General features: G+C 42.8%; 1 protein-coding gene across 1 annotated transcript in view; it reads left to right on the top strand.

The window, feature by feature from the left end:
- The first annotated feature begins 2,373 nt into the window (after nt 1-2,373).
- rbpjb (recombination signal binding protein for immunoglobulin kappa J region b) overlaps nt 2,374-17,398 on the top strand; it is a 52,289-nt gene continuing 37,264 nt past the window's right edge. The window contains exon 1 of the mRNA XM_080880877.1: nt 2,374-2,527. Coding sequence (XP_080737003.1) covers nt 2,508-2,527 — 20 coding nt within the window. The 5' untranslated portion in view covers nt 2,374-2,507. The remainder of the gene's footprint in view (nt 2,528-17,398) is intronic.

Raw genomic sequence — 17,398 nt, 5'->3', positions numbered from 1 at the left:
TCATCATTAAACGTGGAGTGCAATGGTTTGAGTGGAAGTGGATGTCCATGTCTGTGTCAACAATAGAGCATAATCAACGTTTTAGCCCTGCAACAGACTGGCGGCCTATCCAGGGTGTATCCCGCCTCTCACTTCATGACTTTTGGTTGCCAGACTTCAGGAGTCTGGCAACCCTGAACTGGATGGAGGACATGGATGGATGAATCCATTCACTTTCTTTCCAAACTGCTTAGACTACCATGACCTGGATGACTGAGAACCTATACAGACATGTTTATGTCTCCTGCAACGTCTGACACCTTAACGTTGAGCTCACATTTGAAGCCTGCCTCAAGTGGCCATTTGAGGAAATGCACTTGTTTGCAATAGAGATTGACAGACCACGTGACTTTCGCGCATTGCACGCCGGGTACTCGTGGCAAAACAATCCAAGCAATGCATCAAACGCAAGCATTTGCAGCACCGCAAAACGTTCATTCTCCGGTTCCAATACCTTCTTGCTTTTTCTTTGCCCCCCCAAAAAATTTATGTACAAAACGAAGTAGAACAATGCCGGTCCGTACAAAGACAGACTTGATGAAAAGTCAAAGAAAAGATACGAGGAAAAAATCAAAGGAGTGAAAGGGTTAGACCCTTACGAGCACGTCTTCATTTCAAAACAACTTAAATATCCCACAAAAACTAATGTTAAGTTGATATTTTAATCAATAAAAAACAACTAACTGTAAAAACTCAAATATAAAAAGATGAACATATTTCCCAATATATTAAATTACCCATCTGTCATTACCCATATATTTTAATACCTTAACAAACAATTGCCAGATGGATTATTTATTGACCTTTTTGATTAATTAAAAAAAAGAAATTAAATATTAATTTGGATATATGAGTTTTAATATATATCATATTTGCAACATTCAGATTTTGTGTGTGTGTGTGTGTGTGTGTGTGTGTGTGTGTGTGTGTGTGTGGGGGGGGGGGGGGGGGGGTTGGGGTTGGGGGGGTCATACTGACAATTCAAAAAGCCTCAAAAATTGACAAAAAAGTGTATTGAAAAATATACACTTGACATTACAAGGTTAAGAAAAAGCTTTAAGCTTAAACTATTTTCCTTAAAAATATTGTGTGCATTTACACATAACAGCAAATCTCCCAAATATCCCTTTGGTGTTTGTCTATTTTTTTTTCTTTTTGATCTTCTTCATTCGCCCAAGAACCACTTTTTCCACACAAAACAGCCAGAGGCAGATCACTCACACAACATCTAACAAACGAAAGCATTGACTTGCCATCGGTGTGGTCTCAGAAGCCTTCTTTTCCTCTTTGAAGTTGGAAAAATTCCCACCAGAAGTCACTTGTTAGCTGAACAAAAATCCCAAACAGGTTTAAATGAAGGCTGTATGGGCACAAACACACATGGGGATGGGGACCTACATGAAGGTTTATGGCTCTTAGACCCCCTCCCAGATAAACAAGAATGGCTTGAGCTGTTTGTTGTGGGGATGGTATAACACACAAACTGTTGGAAATGCACTTGAGGGAGGGGTGGACGGGGTGGAGTAGGGGCAGAAGCAGACAAGAAAAAAAGGGGGGGGGGGGGCGGGGGCTAATAAAGCTTATGCCACATTTGCAAGCATGATCATTCTAAATAATAGCCTCCCTTGTACTTTGGGCTGAGGTTTGGTGTGGAGGGTGGTCATGGGACTGCCCAGTGTGATAGCAATGCACTAATCTTCTCTGCATGGTCCATTCGCATGTGTTCACACCATTGTTTCCACATTCTAAACAGGGACTGTAATGTTACCCAAGGGAATTGTATATTTGGGGCGTAGAAACCCTCCATTAATTTCTACTCTCATTTAAAGTCACGGTACCCTTGCAGGTTTGCTGTCTGCAGTCAGCTGGGGAGCATATATGGATGACAATTTGGCTTGTAATTGCACACAGCTGTAAACGCAGGGACTCCACATGGAGACAGGATGCCTACAACAAAATGCGCGTGAGCCTGGGAAAACAAAAATCAAGGCTTTCCTCACCACTATCGTTTTTCCCCCTCTCAAACCAATCGGTGCTGTAATTTATTACCCGGTGAACACGTGGGAATAGTATTTCAGCGCCACAAGATAAACAAGTACTCGATTTCACGCATATCTCGCGATAGGGGACGCTCCCTCTGTGCTCGCCTATTGTGAGAGTTTTCCAATTCTCGCGTGAATTCGGAAGTTTCCCACGCCTGTTGTTGTGGCGTCTGCCCTTTTCGCTCACTCTCTCTCTTTCAGTGAGTGTGTGTGTGCGCGTGTGTGTGAGAGAGAGAGTGTGTATGTGTTGCTGTTACCCGCCGCCTCCCCTTTTTTTCTCTCCGTCTTACTCACCCACCCCCTTTTCTCTCCGACTCCCTCGTCCCTACACCTCCAGTCCTGCTCCTGTTGTCTCGGCGGATTGTTGGGCTGTGGGAGAGAAGGGGATATCGCGAGTATTGGAGTTTTGGTGAGAGTTTGTGGAAGATGGCGCCTGTTGTGACAGGGTGAGTCTGAGATTCGGGGCGGTGGGGAGCGGAGTTGATAAGAATATAACTTATTGCCATGAAATAGCTCACTTTTAACCCACGCGTTGTATCATCGAGCACACTGCACGTCCTCTGGCCGATGGTTTAGTAGCCAGAAGCCGTTTCTTTGTGTCAGTGTCTTTGCGTGCGAGTGTTTTTCCCCCTCTTTGACCAGTTACTTGCTTGAGCTGACTGTTGCTGCAGTGTTTTGTGAGCTAGCCCCTCTGCTAAGCGATACTTCACCCCCGGTGGTCCTTTTCTCCCAGACAACGGCGAACTGTTAGCTGCCAGGCTAAACAGCTAGACATGTTTGCGGGAGTAATTTGACGTCGATATCGCCGTTTCGTTTGAACCCTACCGACTGGGCTCACGCTGAGAGCTCTCGTTTTAATTCCTCGCCCTGTATTTGTTTTCGAAACGTGCTCAACATCCAGCTAGCCGGGGCAGCACGCTTACGAATCGGGACTCACGACTTAATGCGGCTAGCTGTCCGATAGTGGACGCTAGCTAGCGGTGTCTGACTGAAACACGTTGCGGTTTTGTGGCCAAACTGTCCGTTTAGCATCGTTTTTAAAACACTGTTGGCGCCGTGGTTTTCGCTTAATACGGCGTGTTAGCCGTCAATATTGAAGCTACCCCCCACACATGCATATACACACACAGTGTATAGCATGTACTTTTATGACTTCAGCTCTCTCCAAGAAGTGTAGCACTGTTGTATTTACTACATAAACTGCGACGTGGCTCTTATGAAAACCTAGTTCTCAAATGTGGAGTGCATCTAAGGACAAAATGCACAGCTCACGGCCATGTGTTTTTTAACCCCATCATCGCTGAAGAAAAATGTCCATTTTTCTCCAGTTAACCCGAGTGATCCGTCTCGTTTGTCTTATTTATCATATCTGTGTGACAGCTGCGACTTTTTGCTAATCTACACCGACATCCCTAAATATTAGACGCCCATCTTCGTAAAGTCATAAAGCATTGTGTGTAACAGTCAAATCTAATGTTTTGTATTTCCACCTTGAAATTTGTGACTGGGTATAGTTGGCGAGGATTGAATAATTGCAGCATCTCCATACTTTTAATAGGAAATGTGACTTGCTTAACATTTTCAAACATCCATTGATCTGAATGTCGCTGCTTGTTTTGTCATCACTCATCAGTACTGTGTGACCGTGTTAATTCAATGTAAATGGGCTGTAGACCAGGTGGTGCTGTGTATAACTGAGCCGATTGGCTTTTCTACTCTGGTCAGGCTTTAGAATAAATCCTGATTAAAATTATTTGGCTTCACATTAGCTAGACACAACCTTTTTTTGTGGGTCTGGTTGGCTGCTGCACTGTGCAGGCAGTAATCCCCACAAACTAGGCACAGTGGGTGACAGACATGGTGCAGGGCTTGCTGGAGGTGTGTGTGTGGTGGGGGGGGTGCTGCTGCTGTGTATGTTCATTTGGGGTTTTCCAGCAGAAGTGAACTGATTTTAGTTGGGGCGGGGGCAGAGGGAGGGAGCACGCAAGAGGGCAGGCGGGTCAGGTCTGGGTGGCTGGCCACCTGTCCAGATGATAGCTCCAGATTCGTGTGTGTGTTTTTCTGCTAGTGGGAGGGGAGGGAGTCAGTGTGTGCGAGAAGGATGGGGTGGGTGCGTGAGAGGTTCAACAGAAAATTAAAGTGCCATAAGGCCTTTTTTTTTTTTTTTTTTTTCCCAGCTAGTGGCAGACCTTGTTCATTGTAACGGTCAGAGGGGCACCAATGAGCCTAAACACACCCTGTTGCCCTAGTATATGGTTTGTGTGGTTCTGGTTTTAAACTGGGAGGGGCTCTGTAACCACACAGTTGTTAATAGTATCACAGCTCCTCTGCTGTGTTGTACAAAGGCTGCAGACAAAGATTTGTTTGACTTTGCTATCGTAGTCTCTAAAGGTGGATGCTGAGTTGTTAGGGGGCGGGCCAAATGTATGTGCCAGAAAACAAGCATCTGTGTCGGGCTTTCAGTGCATGTCTCTATAGCTCTGGTTATTATCAGATACATTAGAAAACACATGATAAATTATTCACAATTTATCTATCAGATCTCAGGCAGGCTTGAAAAATGTCCGAGAACAGTTTGTAATTTCCTCTTAGACAAAGATGAGGAGCTGCGGTCAGCTTGAATTCGTGTTATTTACAGCCTATTCGATTCCTGATAATAAAGAGGTCCATTGATGAAGTTCCCTGCAACATGTCCTTTTCCTTAGTTCCCCTTGATCTGCTTTCTAAGCTAAACATGCAGCATTAAAACATGAATAGTTTGTGGAGCACCTTGATCGGGTTTTCTTTATATGTTAATTCACGTTAACTGCACATTAACTAGGTTATACATTGATTTGCTAAGCTAATGGTTGTTTTCATTGTTGACTAATTTGTTGATTAAATCAATCAATACATCAGTTCATCATTTTGTCTGTGAACATGGTTTTTCCTGTGCATGTAAAAAACAAAACAAAAAACAAATTGGCACCCTTCAAGGTTTTTTTTTTTTTTTTTTTTTTTTTTGGCCTTCCACCAAAGAAAAATCGTGGGCTTTTTTTGTTTGTTTGTTTGTGAGGTTTAATTTGCTGAAGGTTTTTATTTATGGTCAGAATTGCCACAAAAATGCGCAGACTTCTACACTCACAGAAAACACAGACCATCAGCCTTGACTGTATATGCTGACTTGTGTCATGAGTGCCCCCAAAGCCCATTTTGAGCTAACAAAAAAATGTATGATGTAAATTTCTAACTAAATATGTAAAATGAGGCCAAACGAAAATGCATACATGCGGATTCTGTTTCGTTTTTGGTTTGTTTGTTTTTTTGGGGGGGGGGACACAATTAACAGTGCACACAATCTTCTCCCCTGATTTAACACACTCATATGTTGCAACCACAACACAAATTAGCTACCCCCCCAAAAAAAAACAACTCTCAAGCCTTCCTTTTTTATGTATTATGTATTAGAAGACAAAAAGAAACACAACCATGGCCATATATGGCGTTGCTTTCGTAATCCCCCCTGCCAGAGAAACTGATTGTGATGGCTGAAAGAGCAGCACTGTTCACCTGGGATGATAAAAGCATGAATCACTTATTTCAACACTGCTCTGCCTTTGCTGTGTGCCCCAGGGGGACGAGATTCCATTTAGCTCACCCCCCCACACTCCTCGTCTGTCCCCCTGCCAAAAAAAAAAAAAAAAGAAAAAAAAAAAAGAGAGAGAGGAGTCTTTCAGGCCAAAAGCCAAGCGTCTCTGTGCTGGTGTAATGATAGTACTGAGCCTGTCTTTGAGGCGCAAACTTGTGTTCTTGTATTTGTTTGGATGAGCGTGTGCTTTGAGCTCCGGGTCTGTGTTCATCCAGTTTAATGTGCACGTTTGAAGGGTGTACCTAGACATTAAAGTTGATCTGTGTGTGTGCATGTGCATCCACTCCCCAGAGTCCTCTCCTCTTCCCTGCTTCCTTTCATAAAAGGACAGATTCAGAGAGAGCAGCAGATGTCGAAGCGCTGACCTTTATGGTGGCAAAGGCTCAGGCTAGAGTTAAAAGACATGCCGAATCACCCCCCTCCCTCCCTGCTCCACACTTCTACCCCACACTCATGCACACACCCCTCAAGGCAGCAGCAGCCCCATGTCCACCTGCGTGTGCACACACACACTCAAAGGCAGAGCGCTCCTAGATAGGTTAACACTGGAGAGGATACTGGAGAGAGCTACCTGATCTGTAAGCCACCTCAGGATCCTACAGCCTCCGCAGCTGCCTCCTATCCACCCAGAGCTGTGAAAATCTTCAAAGTGTGTGGCATTTGGGGGTTACGAGCCAGGGGAGGGGGGCGTGAAGCTGCACAGAAGTCACAAGCAAAAGCACCAAAGCAAATGTGCCACAGCCAGACATCTTTAGGGGAGGATTTATTTCTTGTGCACAGTAGCCTATTGTTTTGGAAGTTCATACATATCCATTACTTCACATGATTGAAATATTCCCCGAAGCCTATAGTTTCTTTGAGAGTTCAGATTTGGCTTGTTTGTTTCGAAGGACCGCGGGTTGCTTAAAAGCCCCACACGCCCTGCTTGACTCAGTGTCTTCATTCTCTTGTTTCCCTATTCAGGCTGTTTGTGTGCGTCTGTCTCGGGGGAGCAACCACAGGAGACACCCAGGGGGATAGAAATGCACATTTTTTCGTAATTTGGCCTGGATCGCTGCCAAGTCAGCCGTCTTCGTTCTTGGTCCTCAGCCACGAGCATAAGTGTGCGCAAACTAGACATACCAGCATAACACCCCCTCCACTTCTGCTTATTCTAAGTGGCTGTATGTGTTTTAATGACCTTTTTTTAACATGGGTGCATGGCTGGAAGGGAAAAAAAAAGCCTGATAACAGAGTTGGATGCTTCATGCAAAACCACAGCACGAGGGGGATTTATTTACTTGTAGAAGGCGTACATTAGTCTGAGCTTTTTTTTCTTTCTTTCTTTTTTTTTTAAAATCTCTGGCATTTCCCAAAAATCTCGCTGCTGTTTGGTTCAGCAAGGATGAAACAGATCGTTCTGATGTAAGTTTTGAAAACATCCCTGCCCTCATATTTGATAGAGGCCCAGCTCTTATTGGTAGTGTTGTTGTTGTTCTTGGCCTCTGCTTCATGTCTTAGCTAAAGCTGGCAAGAGAACCAAAAAGCTAAGACAAGGCGAACACGACAAGCGGCGGTACATACTCCTCTGCCGATTCTGGTTTTGGAGCGCTTCTTTCTCACTTCCAGGAGAGTTTCCTCAGACCCGGAGTTTGCCTTTCCCTGCCCCTTGTTCCTTTGCTGTTTGTTGTGATTACAGCCATGCCAAGGGAATGGTGGTTTCTACTGTGTCAGCACTTTTTGCCCCCGCCGTCCGTCCACATTCAGGATGTTTCATTCAGAAAACACGAGCTGATTCCCCCTGTCTGACTCCTGTTTGCGTTCTCTCTGGTTCAGTGAGCAAACCATTGCCCACTTCCTAAGCAGGAGCAGCTGAACTTGTGAGGAAAAAATATTAGACTGAAGGCTGTAACGATTGTGTATTTGCCTCTCTCTGCCCTTTTGTTTTTCTTCCATAAAAGGAGATAAAAGCAACAGGGCAGTCGTGATATGCTGCTCTAGATTTCAGGACAATTACTAGAGAGATTTATTTTCTTTATTCTGTTGACTCAGGTAATTGGCCTTTGACTATCATATGTAGTTTGTGGGGCTCAGAAGCATTGTTGTTAGAGCTTTCTGTTCTCAGATGACCGCACTCGGCTGCTTCATCCATTCAGAGGAAGGGTAGAAATATACACAGGATCTCCCGTGTTGGGAAAGCCCCCAGTGAAGCCGCCTCCCACAGCTGTAAGCAACTGCCACTATTTCTGTATTAGATAAGAAGGGAGTGGCAAGCAGCAAATCAGCCTGTAGTAAACCTTCTACAAACAAATGTTGGTTTATTCTTGGGTTTATGATGCAAGGTCCGCTGATAGCCACACAGCGGTATCTGACTCGTGCCTGTGCTGGATACAAACACTGCTTTTTGGCTTTGATTGATGCTCGCAAGTCTGTTTTTGAACAAGCAATTTAACAGACCAACATCGGTTTATGTTCAGGGATGCATCTGTTTTTGTTTTTGTACTGTCAGTGATGAAGTTTGTGTGTACCATGAGCTAATAATGCTCTTTGTGCTTATTTTTTGCAAGTCATTTCATTGCACGACTTGCAACACGTGTTTGTTATAGGTTTGTCCGACCGTTGGATGAGATGATTAAATGTTGTTGTCCAACCTGGCAGCAGAATGTAGGTTGGCTCATATAAACACTTGACTGGAGTAATGTGTAACAGGCTGCCAGTGAACACTGTAAATTTGATTGTATGAATTGAATATTGATTTTAAACAAAATTATGACATTTGCATGTGAAAAAGAATAAGTGTGTGTGTGTGTGTGTGTGGGGGGGGGGGGATAAGCAGCACTACACTACCGGTGGCTCTGTGTCCTCGATAGCGGCACAGAATTTTAACCCAGATTTCCACTTGAAAGGTTAATACACCCAACGATGCTGGTGCCTTAGCAGGGCTTCATTAGCTCTGTGGTGTAGGCGGAGGTGCGGGTCTCGCTGTGCAAGACTTCTGACATGCCACTCCCAATGTTTGAGCGAGAGAGAGAGGTGTACGATTGAGACTGCTGTAATTGGTGAACATAAGCAACTGAAACAAATTATGTAAAGCCATAACATCTGTGTCGTTTGCTTTCTTGCTTGTTTTTTGTTTTGTTTTTATTTTGTCGTTCTTGGTTCTTTTGCATGTGTGAATAGGTTACAGTAAGCTGACTGCATGCATGAGCTAGGTTAGTGATTGTAGTTTGTCTGAAAAGACAATTCTCTGATGCTTGGATATGATGTGGGTGTAATGGGTTTGATTTGGTGTGGAAAGGGTCTGCAACATTGCTATAATAGTCTATAGCCTCGTCCTCAGCTTGGCTCTGTTTCAGTTTGTTTTCCATTACATTTGAGTACCACCTTGATGTGGGTCAAGTCGTTATAGCAAGGCAGCCTGAAAGTCTGTGACGTCATTTGTACACGACACAAACGCAACACATCAGCAGAGGACATGGAGGTGATGGTATACCTGCTACTTGGTCTATAGCTTTTTGTCAGACTGTTTACAAAAAAAAGGGTGGCTAAAAGAAGAGAGCCAGTGATGGGATGTGTAGCCATGTCCCTCATTGCTGGGTTTGAGTTGTGTGAAGGAGTCGAAGTCACTCCCTACCACCTAATGGGAAGCCCTAAAAAACGAGTGGTCGAATAGGTGCTAGTGGGAATAAAACCATATGCAGCTAAGGGAGCTACTTGGATGGTTCAGTTGCTAGCAGTGCTACGAAATATTGGCTACACTGTTTGCACATTGTACAATCCAAACTCACACATGCTTTGGACTTGGTGGCTGGAAGGTTTTAGGCTGGCTGATATCCAATCTGATAGCGATGGGCATTTGTGCTCTCACATGCACATGTATCTGATAAGTCCTAGAAAAGTTCAGGGCTTTGACGCACATGATGAATGTGTTACATTCGACAGATAAATTTGATGTGTGTGTGGAGTGAGATGTATTTTGAAAGCGACATGTAAAAATAAGGTTGGATCACTGAAGCTTGTGATCGTTTTGATATCGCTTAAAGACACTCATTATTTATTTATGAACGAAGTTTAACCTCATCCGTTAGACTGTGCTCCACTGTGACTGTTTTCGGGTGTGTTTTTTTTTTTTACTCTTTCTCTAACATGCAAGTTTAGAGAAGGTTATATTTTCTCCAATTTTAATAAATTAGTATATCGATCTCCAGGAGCATCCCTAGTACGTTTTTGTGTTTTTTCAACCAGACTATTTCTGCAAACCGGCCTTTGGAGAAACAACCAGGGAAGTGATGGCAGGCCTGGAGAGATGAGCAGTCTGCACCCCCCCTCTCTGCAAAGGAGAGAGCGAGGGAGCAAACAGTGCAAGTAATCAAGTGTCAGGAAAATAACAGAGACTGGGGATCTGGGATTCCAGGAAAGACAAACTGTTATCTCCAAATGTTGTTTGCATTGTCCGATTGTTTGACTGAGGCTGCTGGAGAGTTTTACTGAAGAATCTGCCTGGTGGCATTCCTGTGGCTGTTGACGTCAGGAGGTTTTGGCCTTTGCTTGGAATCACAATGAAGTAATGGACATGTGTATCGTATTCTGGATCGGTCTATTGATTGTGGTTTAGGAAACAATGCTTTTTTTTTGGTCTGGTTCATGTTGTGGACGATCATCTTGCACTTGTGGCTGTAGTTTCAAGTCCTCCACCGTTGCCATCATAATGGAAGCACTGCTGAAGAAAGTATGTGAGGTTTCCCATGAGCTCATGGAAGGAAGCTAACTTGTTTATATATGTTTTCTTTTAAAATCTACGGATTTATTTAAAAAGTCACCAGCAAAGTTTCCCCAACTTATCACTACTGGATTCTTTGGAATTGAGCCTCAATGAGCCCAACTTGAACACCAGCTGCTCTTAAATAAACCAGACTCTGCTTCATTATGAACCACTCTCTATCAGCAACTAATGAATTCCACACTGTTAATATTTTTTTTAAATCAGAAAGTCGTAAAAGTAAATAATTTTTGTCCAGTGTGTGTTTGTGTGTGCGGCTGGCTTAGATTCTTGTGTCACATGCTTTTAATGACAGCGCTGCCTATTTTGGGAAGATGTTATGTTTTGAAGAGGAACAAGTAGCAGGAACAACGTCCCCTTTCCCCAACACGACAGCAGCAGTGAAACCAGACTGCAGACTGGAGCTGACAAAGTCATTGCTGTACTGCTAACGTACACACAAGCACACTGAGGTTTCTTCGTTTTGTTCAGTTTGCAGCGGATCATCTCACAGCCTGTGAGCTAAAGGTCATGTCTCGCTCTCCCTCGGTCTCTGGTTCTGCCAGGAATTCTATTTTTTCCTCTTGTTGCAGCGCAGTAAAGTCCTTTGGGTGGTTTTTGAGGCAAGGGCAGGGCAAGAAGACAGTGGTTAGTTTGCCTGAGCTGATAAATGCCCATAAACTGAGCTTAATTTTGGACCGTCCCAATTTAAAAGGCAGACATGTACACTGAAGAGATACAGTCCAGTTTTTGATCACAGATTACTCATTCAAATCAGCTTACAACGAAAAAACCAAATAGCTTAAGGTGTTGACTGGACGAAAAAAGACATTTATAGAAAACGTGTAGTTTTGTAGGAAGCTAACAATCTTTACAACAACAACTAATTCATCCAATGAGAATGATTCAGCAGGTTTGATTTGTAATTCATCTTTTGCCTTCAGTGATGCTAACTGGTCATTTTGTGGCAGTGTTTGAGCTTCATGTTAAATGTTTGCATTACATGCAGTTTGTGTGTGCAGTTTAACACCGCAGTGTTCCTACACAAAGCCTCGCTGTAGTGCAAGCCAAGCTTGAGATGTTTTTGCAAATGTTTTAGTAACAAGGCCACTCAACCTGTTTTATGGCGAGGCGACAGGGAAAGGGTGCACGCTCAGAGGAAAAAAAAAAAACAAGTAGCATTCGAGTCGGCTTCACGCTTCAGGGTGAAATGCAAAAATATTAAGTTTGTTCTGTGCGATCGGTGTCTGGTTAAGATGAATGATATTGAAATTCAGTATGTAGGTAACAGGCTGCTGTAGTTGTGAAATGGGACACCTGTGACGGCAAGCATCTGCAGAAATCTCCTCTCTAGTTGATGAATGTGCCCTGGGCTTTGTGGAATAAAATAAATAATGCATCCAAAATGGAAACATTTGTGATGTTTTCAGGAATTTTTGAAAGATTCAAGAGGTATTCTGAAATATTTTGAAGCATATATTGTCTTGGTTACCTAATTGTTTTGTGTACGTAAAGGTTGATTGTGCCTCCTCCCAGTCTTTGGTGTGTTAGGTGAATGTGTAAACCACTATACCAGGGATGGCAAACTCATTTTAGATCGCGGTGCACATACCTCCCACTTTGATCTTATTGGGGTCTTTATCAATTGGATAAGCTTTAAAACTTATGAGAATACAGTTAAAAGTTCAAAATCTATGCACTTATTTCTGAAGATGTCTAGAAGGTGGCTTATCTTATCTTTAACGCCGCTGCACTACACTACAGAAAGAAACACCCAGGTGTATCCTGGTGTAGTAGTTAACACATTTGGCTAATGGCTGAGGTTATTAGCCATCATGTCTTACCTTTAACCTCCTAAGACCTAAACTCTTCCATGGCATGCATTTTTAATTTCTCTTTGATATTTGGGCATGTTGGTACCCGATGAATTTATTTTTTTTACCTGATTTTTGTTTCTAAGACAAATAAGAGCCACATGAGGATATTTGTCTAAAATTTCAATAGAACAGTAGCAGTATAATGTCCTCGTAAGTGGATATCAAGCCCTTGTAGAGCAAAATTTAGTATTTTGGTCTAAACGACCCAAAATGTGATGTCCACATATGTGGACACCAGGTCCTAGGAGATTAAAATTAAAAGAGCTGAACTTTTAACCTTGAGTATAAGCCGGTTTGTTTGTTCCGTCCAGCACGTTCAAGCACAAGTGCAAGTACATGCTTTTTAAAAAAAACAAAAGGAGCCGAGTCTCTGACAGTTCACACATATAAACTGCATCAAGTTTCGTTCTCACAGCAGCCAGTGTGGTTAACGTCCTTGACCAGATCAGCTACCTGCACATACATTAGTACTGCTGCAGCTGATCTCCACTCCTCACTATACCTCCTCCCTGGGTTCCCATTCGTTCCAGCAGTGAGTCATCAGCTCAGCAGAGGGGGAGAAGGGAGCGGGAAAGGGTGGTTCATTCAGGGTTCAAGTGTCCCTTGCCTCGTCCCCTCTCTTCTCATTCCTGACAGTCTCCCCGAAGCACATGACCTGTTTCAACCCCAAACCCCAGCCGCTCTTTGTGGTTTCTCTAGGCTGTAGTCACACTTGTCACTTCTGTGGATTTTTTTCTTCTTCTTTTTTTGCTATCAGTGTCTAATTCTGTAAGATCATTTTCCTCTACATCTTTGCGTTTGGCCTATTTTATTTATTTTTGTTGTTTTTTCCTTTCTGATGTGGCTGTGCACATGTATATGTGCTATTTCTATTCTCCACCATTTGTTTAAACCTAAAAACTTGTGTGGTTTAAGTGTGACATGATTGGGTGCTTGCGTTGGCATAAGCTTTCCCTTCTATTTTTCTTGTGTTTTGAGAAACTGTTTTAATAACAGCCACACAGACCTGGACAGTGGGGGAAAAAAATCATGTCGAAATGATCGCACTCTTATTAGGATCGTGCAAGAACAAAGTGTTCATTGTAATCCAAAGATGTTATCTGCTCTTTTGTTTTGCTGCACACTGACAGCAACATTTTTACTGAGCTGCAGGTGAAGATGCACAGTTAAGTGTTGAATTTCATTTACACATTGGCCTGACATCCTTTTACGCTCTGTTCGACATCTTTGCAGTGCTTCACAGCTTTTGACTTTAGTGTTTCCTGCCCAGTCGTTCTTCCTGAATAGAGATCACTGATGACTTTTGGCCTTAAAATGTGCATCAGTTCTCTTTACCTTTACCAGCTACACTCTTGTTCCTACTCCACACCTGCCCTGTACTCACACTGATCTTAACAAGCAACCTTCAGTTTGCCTCAGTGTCTCAGCTCCTGTCTCGCTCTTTCACACGCTGTTGAAAAGTGTTCCTGCAGAGCTCGGTGAGCTTCATAATTTTAAGATTTTGTCTTAATTGGGCCATTTTTTTTTTTTAATTTTTTTTTTGGTTTGGAAACAGTGGGACAGTGCTCTGTCACATGCCTCATAGATTTAATTGTTTAGTGCAAGGATTTTCATTAAGGCAGTCATCATTGAGGGTAGGACTAGAGATCAGTGCTTATTTGGCAATTTTAAAGAGCACACTAATTGCTTAAAATGCCAAAATCTGGCCCTGCTTCTTCGAGCAAGTCTTGAGACTGAACACAGCACTTACACTAGCCAAGTTAGCTGCAGGTTTGGATTGGTGCTAGCACAGTATGCATTTCCTAGCTTGTTTTTTAAGAACTGTTAACTAAGTATTAACAAACTGTATTTCTCTACCCTGCTGCTGTTCATTTAAATTTACTTGAAAGGCAGATGGTTTGGTTAAGAAGCAAAAAATAAGTCCAATAAAAGACCAATAAAATCAATCAATATCTGTTTTTACCTCAAGTTCAAGACTGTAAATTCACTGGTTCTTATGTAGTGCTTTTCACTCAGACACACTTTATACCACTTGTCTCAGTCACCCATTCATACAAGACCTCCATGCCTAAGTGTTTTCTATCCATCCTTCACAACTTGGGCTTCAGTATATTTCCCAAGGCGTGAGGACGGGAACAAACCTCCTGATTAGTTGATGCCCTGCTCTACTACCTGAACTATTGCTGTTCATTTATGTTTCCTTATAGGCATCACTGTTGTGCATGAAGGTGGTTTCCCATGATTCAGTGCTCATACTCTGGTATAGCTTATATGACTTTGTCATCATGCTGGAAGTGGAATTTTTCTCCCACCCCCTGCAACAGCGTAGCAGGAACTGCACATACACTGAACTGTTTGTCTGTACAATGGATGGATAGGGCTGTGTTGATGGAGTAACAGCTGCTGGGTGGTTGAACAACCTTTCATGCAAAAAATCCTGCTATTTCCTTAATGCAATCTGACCTAGGATATTTAACCTTCTGCTCTGTAGCACTGAGTTTCCTGTTGACTTTTTAAACCAAGGCAAATGAATTACTTGTTAGATCCACTGTGACTGGGCAGAAGTGTCCTCGGTTTAGGACGCATGGTTATCTGAGGACTGGGTGAAGGCAGGTGGCAGGCAGTATAGAGGAGACCAAGGAGACTTCACTTAAGATAGAATGAGCTTTAAGGTTTTTTTGTAAGTTTGAGTACTGGTTGGCTCCACAGCACTCGCTGGAAACTTCATTACTTTGTTTTCAGGCCTTTATTATATATGCAGTAATGTAATGGAGTATGTATTTTCTCAGTATGTTCCAGCGCCTGTGCCAGATTACCCTCGTTAAAGCTGTACAGTTGGTGTGCAAGTAAGTGTACGTCTGGATGTCTTATTGATTGTGTGCCAGGCCAAGAGGAGTTTTTTTTTTTTTTTAAAAAAAAGCCTGTCCAGAAAGCTCCATATGGAGCATTGATGTTGGAGAGTGCGGTCAAGAAGGAGAGAGATGGAAGGGAGGAAAAATGAAGGGAGGGAGGAAACGAGAGACACGACGAGAAGGCCTTTTCTTTGGCTTTTCTGCCTCTGTCATTAAGCTCTCCCATGTCAGAGACAGATGGAGCTGGTGCCTTGTGTGTGTGTATATGTGCATGCAAGCACTTGCAAGTGCAGGCTGATGTGATCCACCCAAATGCACACACAAACACACACGCACAAACACACACACTACTGAGCCCTGCCCTTGATTCTGCCCCCAGCGGGGCGTCTCAGGGCAGCTACCAGACTTCTGCCATCTGCAGTAAGTCAGCCTCGAGGGTCGGACAGCTCATCAGCAGTCAGATAACTTAGTCAGGTCTGCATGCAACTGCTCACGCAACATAAAGGTGTTTCTTTCTTTATTTCTTTTGTGGTTTTTGATCACACTTTAATCTTCTTTGTTGATGAAGTAGCAGTTTGAGTAATTTTTTCCTTTTGGGGGTTTTCCACACAACCTCTATCACCTTCACATTGTGCCAGTCTGTTCAAAGACAATAGATTAGCTGAAGAGTGTGTACAGAATTTGATGAAGCAATGCCTGAGATGCTGTTTTGCACGAGTGTGAAAACGTCTGCTGTCGACTGCAAGGAAAACATTATTCGTGCTGCATACCCAGCCAGCTCCCTCTCCCAAAACAGATGGAGTATTTCCAGTAGTGAGAATGAGAGTGAAGCAGAATATCTGCCGTGTGGTGTGTCAGGAAGGGCATCCTTGGACAGTTTGGTATTTATTTGTTTTAAACCAAATCTTCTGGCATTATGTGAAATATGAGTTTAGTGCTTCGTCTCGGCTGCCATCACAGCAACAGTTTTGTTGTTGTTGTTTTTTATTCAATGATTGAATATATGCATGTGTGTTATATCCATGTTATGGGCCACAGACAGAATAAAACAGTGTAGTGAAGGCAAAAGACTGATTTTAATGCTTGATTAGTGTTATAACTGTGCAACACTGTTTGTGACATCAACATGCAGGTATTTTTTTTAAATAGGCTCCCAGGACTAATGTAGCCGGCAGGTATGAATTTCCACATTTCTCCCTTAACTTTAGTTCCCTCCACACCTCTCCACATCCACTTGCTTGGTGAGACTTGTTGTTTCCAACCATTTTTCGTCTCTGTCTGGTCTTGAAGTTTTGAAAGCTTGTCGTTTATAGGTAACAAGGAGCACAGTTTCTCAGTCTCAGCCTGTTCTTGTCTTTCAGATGGTGCTGATTTATTTATTTTTTGGCTGGGCTTCACTACGTTTACTAACTTCAGAGCATGTTTGAACTCCTCACAAGTCTTTTATAGTTCTTTTAGTAGTCTAGCTTGGTAACTGTAGCCCATAATTTTTCTTTAGTTATTGTGTCTGGCATGTGTCAGTGCAGTAGTTGGCAGGTGTTGACTAATGCAGGTCTTGGGGAAATTAATAAATAAATAATTTGGCATTTCAACTGAAGACCAGTTTATGTGCTCAAGTAATTAGGTGATTACATGAGTTCAACTAAAATCTAATGAGAGAATTGGGATTCAGATTCCAACTCAGTTCTACGTCAGAAGATCCTGATATGATGGATGGTTTTGGCCAGATTGACCAGTCTTATTGCTAGTTTCCTTCTGCCCTCACGCATGAACTCAAACACCTTTTCCACCTCAACGGATGAACGCACGACCTGCTCTGCTAGACTGACACAGGTGTGTGTTCACAACAAAGGCTCCATTCAGTATGACTGATGCTTTACTTTTTTTTTTTTTTTTTCTCTTTTGGAAAGTTTTTTGGCACTAATCAGATGAGATCAAATCCAAATCGACCGTGTTTATGCCTGATTTGTATTGGCAGCACCTTAGATGTCAGAATCGCATGATGGCAGAAGTGTGTGTGGTAAAAAATGTTTTAGTTTGAGTCCCAGAGCAAGTTAAAGAGGAGGAGCGTCACCTGTAACATTTTGGCAATATGCCATGCGGTATCTAGCACCTACAGCATGGTGGCAGGGAGTCAACAGCTTATTGTTGACGCTTGACTGTAGCAGTAAGAGGATAACAGGATTTTTTCCCCCCCATGATTACTTTTTTCAGTTGCATAA

The sequence above is a fragment of the Rhamphochromis sp. 'chilingali' genome, assembly GCF_963969265.1.
Source record: "Rhamphochromis sp. 'chilingali' genome assembly, chromosome: 1".
NCBI lineage: Eukaryota > Metazoa > Chordata > Actinopteri > Cichliformes > Cichlidae > Rhamphochromis > Rhamphochromis sp. 'chilingali'.
Note: the sequence above shows the minus strand (reverse complement) of the source record. Positions and strands in the feature narration are given on the sequence as shown.